At 28.9% G+C, this 13,071-nt stretch overlaps 1 protein-coding gene across 3 annotated transcripts in view; it reads left to right on the forward strand.

Moving 5' to 3' along the window:
- Positions 1 to 13,071, forward strand: part of LOC112687252 (ankyrin repeat and fibronectin type-III domain-containing protein 1) — a 152,607-nt gene that overhangs the window by 116,887 nt on the left and 22,649 nt on the right. The window contains exon 1 of one of the 3 annotated variants that reach the window (XM_025559861.1): positions 4,924 to 5,385. The exons of the other annotated variants lie outside the window; for them this stretch is intronic. Coding sequence (XP_025415646.1) covers positions 5,325 to 5,385 — 61 coding nt within the window. The 5' untranslated portion in view covers positions 4,924 to 5,324. Of the gene's footprint in view, positions 1 to 4,923; positions 5,386 to 13,071 lie in introns of those variants that run through there. 3 annotated transcript variants of the gene reach the window in all.

Here is a 13,071-nt window from a genome sequence, read left to right on the forward strand (position 1 = left end):
ACACACACACACACACACACACACACACACACACACACACACACACATATATATATATATATATATATATATATATACACCAGTGCACACATGCACTCATGCACGGCCGGACAGTCCGCATTTGCATACAAGTAGGTGAAGGCGGAGGACGTCTAGACGGATGTCTCCTTTGTGTACCCGCTCGCAACAATTACGTCACTACTGTACTTAAGGTACAGAGTGTTTCCGACGAAAATAAATATAAACCATTCTATCGCCTATAGACGTACCGCGGGCATGGCTTATTTTTTTTTCGTACGTACGGAATCGATTCGAATTTTGGCTCATTATAAAATAATGTATTTCCAAAACTCACACACACACACACACACACACACACAAATATATATATATATATGTGTATGTGTTTGTTTATACTGTATGGTTTATATTGTACACTGTATATTACTATACATGACGTTCGTGGGATCCGTATATTATTATTATTATAAAAATGATAAATAGTTGCTAGTGCGTACCTCTCATATTATATATTCAACATTTATGGGCTCTGGATTAATGTATGATTTTAATAAGAATTCATAGCTGTAATCACAAAATATATCTCTAACTCTAATCAGCGTCTTGTATTTTTGTATATTATATTATTGAAATATGAACGAGAAATATTTATAGAAAATATTCAAATACTTATCTTATTCCAGTTTTAAAATGAAGTTTCCTTCGAATAATTAAGTGTTGGTCAATGTTAAATATTATATGTTTTTAAAATGAGGAAAGAAAGGTTCGATAAAGATCAATAACTCTTCAGTGCTAGATTATAATTCATGGTTTTAGTTAGGTGTGCTAAATGTAATGTAACCATGTATATATAATATTATAGTATATACGTATAATTGTATATTATGTATAGATCCTACGACGAGATATTCACCGTATTTTATTGCATTTATGATAAGTCTTGAGAACAAATCTACATATTATAGCATCACACTGTATTTTTTTATGTCGGTAATCTGTTTGATAGAAACTTTATACATTAGTTTTTATTTTGAAAATGAGTTTAGACATTGTTTCTATTTTAAGATCAAACTATTGTTGTGATTTTATTATTATCTAACTTTGACATCAATGTTTACCAAATGATTATTCACATATTGTCTATTGTTCACTGTTTTTATTTTTTTTTTTTTTAATATTTATTTTTTATTTTTAATTATATTCTTTGATAAGTACTTCAGATTTGCAATCGTGTAGAATTCAAATATGATTAAATTAATTAACTAAAAAAAAATAAATATAATATCAGTATTTATTCAATAAATCACATTAATATAGTATGTTATTTTTCTCGTTTCAAAAATTGTATTATATTAAATAACACATTTTTATAAGTACAAAATTCAAAACAATTTTATGAAAACTTCCTATCAAAATGTTAAAAATTCTTCTTTTTCATCTTTTGCTCCAAGTTATTATTTGGTAACGACTATTATCGATACAAAAAAGGTAATTGTCCGTGAAATAATATTATGGATTGATAGAATGCTAAAAAAATAAAATCGATAATAATCACTTTACAATTAAACTTTACGATTATAATATATAAAAAATGTAATATAGTTTTATACTAATAAATAAGTCATAACTTATTTACCATATTCTGAGTTTTTTATTGTGGTGCATAAAAGTATTAATGGTCGAGACTACCAACTATAGAAAATACTACATATACATACTATTGTTCAGGTGAGAAACAGTTATTTTCCAAATCTAATACACAATGGGCTAATGTCTGATCTTGTGTAAGACAAAATTTGATTGGAAACTGAACCATTGTGAATTGAACTAGAAAATCATTGGTGTATTTTTGATAAAATATTTTTCTCCCTTATCATATTCTGTCAAAATGTCAGCTTCCATTATTATGTTTAAGATTACATTTATGTGTAAAAGACATAACACGGTACCTAATCCTATTACATAACCTATATGAATTCAACTTTTTCAACAATTGGAACTCCGATCTTTTATGATATTTAATGTGTAACCATCCTGATGATATTATTTAAGTATATATAGTATATTATATGAATTGTTCCAAATAATTAATCGATTCTACTCATTTTTTACATTTGTGATGTAAGTATTCTCATTTAAAAGATTCCAATCTGTAGGAGTGATTAAGAAAATGTTCTCGCATGTGTATTTCCCCATAGTATGACATAAATGTATAAAACAAGTAATTGTTTGACTTTTGAACAAATCTTAGAAGGCTTTAAGGACTTGCTTTTATTTGATAAGATCATGCTCTCCTTGGAACAACTGAACAACTGGTAATATTTGCATAAAATCTTGACGAAAAACCGTAACATTTAAATACAAATACTACGTATGTATACATTGATATACATTTATACATACTTGTATATTTTATTAAAATAACACAAATACGAGTCTGCAGTGTGTCAATTTAAATTTTGAATTTTCTTTTAAATTTTGTTAAAATGAATTTTGTTGGTTTATGCTATTGATATACAAATTTTTCGACTAACTGAAATTTTTCCTGGGTCCCTTAAAATTTGTAATATATCACGAGTCAACTGTATAAGGATAATATATTTAATTTGAGTACTTTGTATGACGGTTATCGAATAAATTGGAATACGATGGTGCCTTACAAATAATAAGTGTATAAAGACTATATATCTGAAATTATAGTCCATGCATTAAACATTTTAAATATTTTAAAAGCTTATAGAAATTAAAAAAACTATTTATTAACTTAGGAAGCATATTCAAATTTATACTGCTCGTGCATACAGATTTTAAAAGTAAACGATATATATAACACATAGGAACAAAGTTTATGATGAAAGCCGTTGATTTGTTTTCTTTAAATATTCAAGTACCTTTGTAGAAGTTCAGAAAACTGGATTCCTACGTAAGCGTCGAGTTAATTTCCCATACCTTTTACGTAGTCTTTCGATTAATCGATTTTCCGTTCGAAAACAATGTTTAATATGAAAAATCAAATCATTACCTTCCAACACGTCGTCGTATCATAGGCAGTACGCATGCTACGACGCGATGTCAATGAGAATATGAGAATTTTCGTTGTTTTTAATCGATCTTTTGGTTTTTATCGTTTACTACTTCAAAGATTACTTTTCAGACTTCGAAACGTAGGGCTCTCGGCAGAGCTGTTCACCTTCGGTATCCCCGTTAGTTGTGGTAACACACGCGCATTGTCTACTTGCCGTAACTTGCCGTGTGCACCCCGTTCACAATATTATACATATTATCACTATTGTTACAACGCAGTACGGCTTGCGCGTCGCACGTACGACGTATACACAAAAGTGACAAGACGGCCGCGCGTTCACAGCACACGTCAAATCGATCGCCGAGTCCAATTATAGGAGTTTCCACCGTGGTCCGCGGAAAGGAGGCGGCGACGGTATCTCCCACGACCCGCGCACAAGCGCCGCGTGAGCACGACGAATGTGTGCCGCCGCCACCGGGTCTCTGCCGCCGCCGCCTTTTGTTCGCGACCCTAAGATTACACGGTCGCGCGCGACCGGACGTGTTTTCCGAATCGTTCTGTATACCGTGTACGCGCGCGTATACCGTTGTCCGCGATCACGGCGTAGAACCGGTTATATTTTATTATGTACTCGCGTGCCATTTATATATATATATATATATATATATATATATATAAACATGTGAGTGCGTGTTCTTATTATTCCGTATATTTCTATACTCGTATATGTATAAGTATATCCTTGTGCTTTCTTCGAGCGTCAGCTTTTATTCTCATTATTTTATCGCAAACTAATAATTTTGTAATGGGCTTCGGAGAGCTCAACATTCCCCAAAAACTCCCTTAGGCTGCCGCTGGGATAAGAAAAATTAATATCGTTCATAAAAAACTATCACGTAGAACTAAATAACCTCTACTTTTTAGTTGTATATTATCACTACGGGTCACAGAATACTTCACTCGATAACTGATGTGCATGTTTCAGTGTTGAAGTCTTTTTGGACGTTTATTGTCATTTGAGAGACATACTGCAGAAAGTTCGCATTAAAGTAGCATAATTTGAGCTTTATATGCACCTAAGGGTAGCGTTCTGATTTTTTTTTTTTAATACTATAGGAGATAATGTTCTAGTACTTTTTGCTCATCTATCGATATTATAAAAGTTTTTACCCGACGGAACTGGTAAATGAATGAAGATCTTTTTTTAAAAAAAAAAGGGTTATAGAGTTTTTTTTCTTTTTTTCTTTTCACTTCTTCGACCGAAGCGACCTATTCAGTACATAATATTCGAACAATAACAACTTAACCTATTCAAAATATATACGAGTTACATTCGATCTCTTTGATCCTCGTGACCTTAATGTGCCACTAAAATCAAGTCAGTGTGAAGCTCTAGCGGACACCTGTTCCCGTAAACAACATCAATAAATGTCTTCAACTCCCCCGAACGCAAAACCGGGTTGCGCACGTACTGATGTCACGTCACCTCCGCACACTTACACAATTACGTGTGCGTGTGTATAATGTAGCAATAATAATAATAATAATAATAATAATAATAATAATAGTAGGGTATACACAGGCACGCACAGAAACGCACACGCGTGTACGGTCGGCGGCGTATACGTCTTTCGCCCCGTCCGATCTCGGCGCAACAGCAGCACCGGCGACCGCGGTAATAATAATAACAGCGGTAGATGGGCAGGCGGTGGTGGTGGGAGTCGTCGCGTACCTATACCGCAACCGGTGACGACTGCGATGACCGTGGTCGTGCCGATGCCCGTGGTGGTGGTGGCGGTGGTGGTGGTGGTGCTCTTTGACATTGAAGTTTATTGACACCACCGCTGTTGCACTGCTGCAGCAGCCGCTGTCTCCGCGCGCGCGGCTCAACCAGTCGTCTCGTACACGTTCGGCCGACCGGTTCAACGTTGGACCGCAGCCGCCGATTTTCTTTTCCATTCCGTCTTACGCGCTTACGGACTGCTAAATAATTCTGCACGCTTGTCCGGTTATCCGCCACGGTTATAGATTCGTTTTTCATTTCCATTATTATTTTTGTAGTTATTACTTTTATTAGCACTTTCGTCGTCGTCGTGTTTGCCATTGCGTGTACGCGAACTTGTCGTTACACTTAACGTTGGACTTACGTCGGATTCGATGTTGTCACCGTCACCGTTCGCGTAGTTCGTTGTAATATATGTGCTCGGTCGCGTGTGTGCGTTTGAGGTAGGTACATGTTTTCCCCGGAAAAGACCAGCACAGGCACGGGCGGCCAAAGATGATATGTTACATGCCTCGGATTCAAGTCAAAGAACGGCTCATCAAGTTTAGAATCGAAGGTAAAACAACGATACTTATATATACCTATACGGATAACTGCAATAGTAGTGCACGTGCATTTGGTGTGCGCGCAAAACCGTTCTGGTCGCTTTGCTCGTTGCAGTTTTTTCCGATGGAACGAGAGCATAAGACACATACACGTCCCAAGCAGTACATATATTCTTCGATCGCTGTTCATCAGCAAGAATGTCTGATGCAGGTTAGATCTGTATTGAACTGGCTGACCAATCCTAATCAATGGGGTACATTTGATCTGTACATCCGTCGTTACAATTTATTAAAAAAACTTCTTGCTATTGTTATTTTTACGCATTTTTTTACAATTTAACAATTACTATAGTAGAAACATATGTTTTAACATTTTTTGATTAAAATATTATTGATCGAAACCATATCTTGCGTCACTGAAATTAGGCAAACGATTTCTTTTAAAACCAAGACCTCGTTTAAGTATTTTAGTATTTTAGTTTTTATGATGCTTCCTTTACTTTATTCTCTACATTAAAAATATATTCTTAAATTATACTTATATAATATTCGTCATTTTTCATTAAGTTATTAAATACACTCGTAATATGTATTCTACATGTCATATTAAAATTAGAAATACCACCTGAACTTCAAATTCTCTTCTATTTATATTAACATTTTTTGTAAATTAAATTGCATTAAAATAATTCTAGTGAGTAAAGGACAGGTGAATCTGTTTCTATGTGTAAAGATAATATATACCTATTTCAAATACCTTATAATTTTATTATCTAGTCAATTAAGCTAACTTAAATACAAAAAATAGCTGAAGCATTTAAATAATTTAATATTCGAAGGATTGTAAAATAAATGGCGTTGAACAATTTTTAATGTTTTTTTATACACAAAAAATACAATGTAAGAATTACGAGGTACATTGAATAAAATTTTCAAAATTAATTAGTAGAATTATAATTATTTTATCGACATCGTATGAAAAAAAATTAAGAAAATATAAAAATTCCAAACAATTATAAATTACTCAAAAAATGTACAACATTTTGAAAACTATACCATACTTGGATAACGGTTATATAAGCATTCAATAAATATTTCAAGTCATTACGATATCTTACAATGTTTTACATATCATTACGAAAAAAATATGATTTCGCTTTTATAGAAAATCAGTATCCTGGAAATGTTGCTAATTTTTGAAATTTTTTGTCAATTTTTCTTACAATTTGGAAAACTGTTGAGAAATTTAAAAATGACCTCCCCACTATTTTAAATATTCTAAAAAAATCGATGAACGGTGAAATCCGACACAAAATAATAAAAATAAAAATTAATATTCATTTTCATTTTCAAAAATATCGAATTTCAATGCAGTTTGATCAAAATTCAAAAGCTTATATTAGTCGGTATATGCAACATTTTTCAGGGAATAAATAAAACCTGGTGTTGAAAATGTTTAATTAAATAAGCATTATAATGTGTAAAGTACAATATCTGGAAAAATTGTCTAAGAAGTCCAATTAATTTTTATGTGTCAGCAAATATGTCTCATTAAAATTAAATTAAAATTAAGTTAAAATTCAATTCAAGTATTCTATGAAAATTATAATCGCCTTAAAACTGGCAATGGAAAATTAATATTAAATAAATCACCTATAGAACCATGTTCGTGGTTCTAACTCTAAATATAGGCATAATGTATTCTTTAAAAAGCTGTATTGATGACATATTTTTTCATTTCAAAAGTTTACCTTTTAGAACTGTAGTTCTGTTTAGTTATTTATTTTATATGATTTGTCAATATACTTTTACAAAACTTATTATTTGATCAACAATTTTTGTATATTCGCTAATTGGTATACATTAACATTATTTTTAAACAGGTTAGAATTTCGATTAAAATAAATCGTTTTTATTAAATAATAACAATATTTCATAGCAACTTGTATACACAATATATCAATGTATTATTGAAAGAAGATTTATTTAAAAAAAAAATTTTATATTTGTAATTTTTTTTTTATTTATGTGATTACTTGCATTTAGCGAAGAATTTATTAGTGGATGCAGGTTTTGATATAAAATCAAATCAAATCACATTAAATAACATTTAACCGGAGAATTTGTCTTCGTATTACATCTTCATGACAACAAAGTCATATATTGTCCAGTATTCTAACATTCTATCATATAAGGGCAAAGGCTGTTTTTAGTAATTATTTTCTTCCGGATCGTACACCACTGCACAATGTCTATCCGTTTTAAATTATCCACGTAACGAAATGGTTTTATTTGTAAAATAAAAAAGGTATAGATACACTTAAAAAAAATTTAAAAATTAATAATAACAATTCATTTAAAATGAATTGTAAATTCAAGTGGGTTTACATGATATAATATACACAAATATACATATTTGTATATCATAGATAGGTTATAAATTGATATACTTAAATATATTCAAAAGTTTAATTTGATTACATCGGCATAAAAATGTCTACTTTTGATACTCGTATATGCGATTCAATGGTTATATGATACTTATTTAAAATCGTATAGGAGTACGTAAAGTTTTATAATTTAATACTGGCAAAATTATTCTCACTAAATTGGCTCGAAATCCTTATACGTCACGCCCACGATAATTCGTAAACTAAACGTGTTTATATTAACTTTGCAGAAAAACAATTAGGTAAGATACAGAACTAGGTATAAAAAATCATTTTTGTGTACATTTATTCCTATATATTAAAAAAATCTATGAAAACTAAAGTCAGTAAAGTCTGGCAATTTTATCTAACCGATTTCCTTTATTATTTTTTTTTTTTAATGAAAGATATTAAATACCTAAATTTAGACACAGATATGTCACCAATCATTGAAATTTACTCAATTCCCACTAAAGCGATTCTTCTCAGTATATTTCTTATAGGACACATTCACTTAAGCAATTCGAATTCTCATAGCTCCTCTTCTAATGAATGGATCTTGATCGTTTCACTCTTAGAACACTCAGTGAATCCAGCTCTTTTTTTTTGAGTTATAATAACTTAAATTCGTTTAGTTTGAGGAAAGATGCGTGAACAATCAACTTTACATTCAATTTTTTTAAATTTTTAAAATAAAAGATTTTTCAATATTTTCCTTCACTCAAACCTCTATAACTAGAGTTCTAATTAACGTAGGCTGTTAACACAAATCTAAGAACACTCAGTGGATCATGATCTTTCTTTTGATCTATTAACTGCTTAAATCCGTTGAGATTTAGGAAAGTTATGTGTGCACAATTAACTTTACTTTCAATTTTTTCCAAATACTGCATTTTCAATGGCTCTAACCCACAAATCACAACTCACAAACAATACTAAAATTATTACTTATACTATCTAATATTGTCTGGAAGGAAGTATTGTAAAATGATTTTATGTAATAATTACACCCTCTCATACATAGTCTATCCTAATGCTTATTGATTTTTTAAAATGTGTTTATGTATTATATGATTTGCACCTATACTTTTTATTATGTAAATAAATTATCTATTGCGAATTTTTGCAATGGGTATACTAGTATGATTTTTAATTCCATTTGATTTGGTAATTAAATATTTATATTATTTTAGGTTTTTTGTTTTTTCTATTTACGAAAATAAATTAACTTAAAATTAACTTAAAATTAAAATTAATTATTAAACATAATATTAAATAGGTAGAATAATATGTTATATCACGGGTTTAATAATTCTGTAAGAGCAACGCATATAGTAGCAAGCCAGTGTTTAAAATTTCTTTTATAGTTAGTGATTCAAAAATATTGTTAATCACCGATTGCCAATAGATCTATTAGTATATATAAATATATTTTACTCGGGAAATCAATATATAAGAATTAAAAGAGCATATTTATTCTATATCACTAAAAGATTTATATTCTTTTTTCATGTCATTAAATTGCATACAATTGGTAGTGTAAAATGTTCAAGGGTTCCGTGTTCAAAAATTTACCCATATCAGTTATATTTTCCAATATACCACTTTATTTATCCAGGTTTCTGTGGTGTTGCAATAAAGTAAAATCTAATATGTATGTATGTATGTATTTATACAAAGGTGTATAATTAAAAATACAAAAAGTTGTAAAATATATGTGACGATATTATTTTATTTAAACTGCATAACTTCAAGTGAGTTTTAAGTACTTATAATTTTACATTGTTGTACATCATAAAATATTTTATGAGTAGTAAAAACCATTACATAAAATCTTAAGAATTTTTCAAATAAATATTGGATACTAAAATATAATCTTAATCATATCTTTGAATGGAAAACAATTAAGCCTTTGCGTTCGAATACCTTACACACATTAATTATTAATTAAAAACAAGTACTTAACGATTTAATTATTTCAAGTATAATATATATCAATGATAATTTATATTAATTAAACATTATCTACTTCATTGAATAATTAAAAAAAAATCATATTTTATTAAGTACATATAAGTAATATATTATATTTCTTCCTTAAAAAGTGTAGGAAACTCAAATATTTCTGTGGTTAAACAAGTTATCTTAATCATTTTAACTACTGTAATTTCAGCATTTATTCTATTTTCTTATTATAAGACTTATACAAATTATATAATTAATAAATAACGAAAATTGATCGAGTGATAAATTTAACCATAGTATCATAGTTTGTTCCTCTTAGTTTTCAGAAACTATTTTTATAATATAATTCTAAATTAATTTTATAATATTCTTATATTCTCGATAGTTTGTGATATTAACAATTTAAAAAAAAATGATCAAAGATTGTATGTTTAAATATTTTTTTCCTACAAGTATTTATAGACATTTTTTTATATTTAAAAAAAAGTAATCAATAAATTATGTACAATTTAATAATATAATTTCATAATCTATGATTATATTTAAAATTATTGATTATTTATCTACAAACTATTTACTTAAAATAACATTATAACCAATAAATCTATGAAATATTCAACTAGTTTAATTAAAGCACGCTCTTTTTTAGTATCTTCACATTTCGCTATATATCTATGTTATTTACATTTTATTAGTATATATGGTCATCTTATCTTTTTTTTTCTTGTCTTTGTGAATTGTTCCATAACGATCCCTATACTATTTGCTATTTTATTGTATACCTTGTTTACCCTTTATGAATTTTCTTTAGATGTAAAATAAAAAAAATATTCTTACCAATGAATAAACTTAATAAAATATTAATTTTTACCATTGAGAATAGTTTAATCATACTGAGTTAAGGATATCAAAAATGTAAGAAAATATATTACCTATTATGAAATTTTTTTTTAATTAAACTTTGTTAAGAAATACAATTTTTAGATCTACGGATTTCTTGTTTAGTTGTTCGCTAAACAGAGCTATTTCAACTTGACATTCTTCCCAATAATGTATTAATATGGGGTTTTTTACGTATTGTTACACATTTGTTCAGTCCATATTACAATTTTTAACAAAATTTGTGTTTAAAATTGTTTTCTTATAATTCCAGTTTTTTAGAGATTTGAGCTATGTACAATTTTACAGAATATTTAAAAATTTATAATATATAAAATTACTTTATTAATCTTTCAAATATTAATAAACTTAAATAATAACTTTGGCTTGTAACCTCAGAGTTTAAATATTTTATTTAAACGAATAGTTTTCTAATATCTATTACATATTACGAGTAATATTGATCAGTGGCGTGGTTAATTTGGTATGGCAGGATGTCATAAATAAAAATGTATTATTTTCAATCTTTATTCTTTATTATTATACAAAAAAAAAAATTCAATCGAGAAATAAATTTACTGTTCCGGCTTTTACACTAAATTCATCAATTATTTGTTCTGTAGATAATGGGATATACATTCATATATTGTCAAAAGTATGAAATACGGCTACAAATAATTCTTTAAAATATATAATACGTTGCATGAATTCTTATTTACATCTTACAATGTACATAGGTAATTATATTTATTTTTCTCAAAGCTACATTAATTTTAAACTTGCATCGTGATAACGTTAAAACGGTCATCATTTTGACGATTGAACAACACGGATAAAACCTGTGTTATTTATGTTTATGCAAATTAAAAGGTGAAAAAATTGGCACTGTAGTATTAACACTTTTATACGCACAAATTGAGCTGGTATAAAAATTATGGACAACCTTGACAAATTACAAAAAAAATCTATGTAGACTGTTGTCTTACTCCACAATTACGGGATTAAGCTCTTGTTAACAAGATAATCTTGTAATACAAATGCAACATTAATTTGTGTCGATAATTTGGTTATTATAATTTAAACGGTATTACACTACAATATAGAAGAATACATCATCAATGTTGTCAATATAACATGCATGTGTATAAAATCGATCTGTATACGTTATCTGCATTTCAATGTTAGGATTAATCTTACGCCTTTAAATTATTATGACGTTAATTGACTGGTTCTACATAATTTAATACAATCATTTGCACCGTTCTGGAGTTTTAATATCAATTTATTTACACACGTTGTACAATTATCTCGTAAATCAATGTCCGTTATTTGTTATAAAACCGATGAGATCTCATAAAATAACATATGATCCATGAAGGTAAGGAATATTCTGCTAACGCTCAATTATCATAAAATATTTATAACTCATGGTCATTATTATAGTACATATATAAGGAAAATATAACGCTCTATTATACTGTCAAACAAAATATATAAACGGTTAACTTTCCGAGTTGACAAAATTCGTTTAGAAGTTATGATAGTGTGCTTATTATATTATTAAAGAAAAAACATAAACATACCTGCATATTGAAGACACTTTATAAGTAGAGGGTGTTTGTTTTTGAATTTAAAATAAATATCAATACATGTTTATGGTACATTATTTGTATTTCATATTTTTCATCATTAATTAAACAAATTTTATAAATTATGAAGTAAGTATATTGTATTTTAATTAAATTAATACTAGTTGCACTGAATATTAAATACTTAGTTCATAATTAAAAAAACATTGAAAATCTTGTTTCTTTTTCGCTCAACGTACCTATGTGGATTCTCAACAGTTGCTGCAATCATGACTAAATATCGAAGTAGGTTAAATTTAAGTTTTAACTTAATCACGTGTTTGTCAAATCAGACCGTTCTGATTCTTAAATAATCTACGTCTACTCTCATTATCTAATAAATTATAATTAATGATCTGAAAAAATCAACGAATGAGCACTCGCATCACCGTCGTTTTATATTTATCACTGTCAATATGAATCAATTTATCGACTTCAATGAGTACGTATAGATACAAAATTATTATCGCACTAGAAGCAATGAAATTACCCTTGAGATGGTATGGACCTTGAAAACGGAGAAAAATATTTTCCACACGCACCCAGCACGAAACACTCGTATCAGTTGATTCATCGTGGCTGTTGCGTACATGGGTGAACAAGGGTACCTTGGTGTTACTCACACATGCCAACTGGTTGCAGAATTAATAAATAATAAAATAATTTTGGAAGAGAAGAACTACTTACGTGGTGGTTATGCGCGAACCGAATTTTCAAGGTACGCCGAACACGCGACGATATTAAACAGGAATAATAATATCATAATATGATGTTTGTTTGTCCACGTACGGTACAT

This window comes from Sipha flava, unplaced genomic scaffold (assembly GCF_003268045.1).
Source record: "Sipha flava isolate LNK unplaced genomic scaffold, YSA_version1 339_pilon_pilon, whole genome shotgun sequence".
In the NCBI taxonomy this organism is placed as follows: Eukaryota; Metazoa; Arthropoda; class Insecta; order Hemiptera; family Aphididae; genus Sipha; species Sipha flava.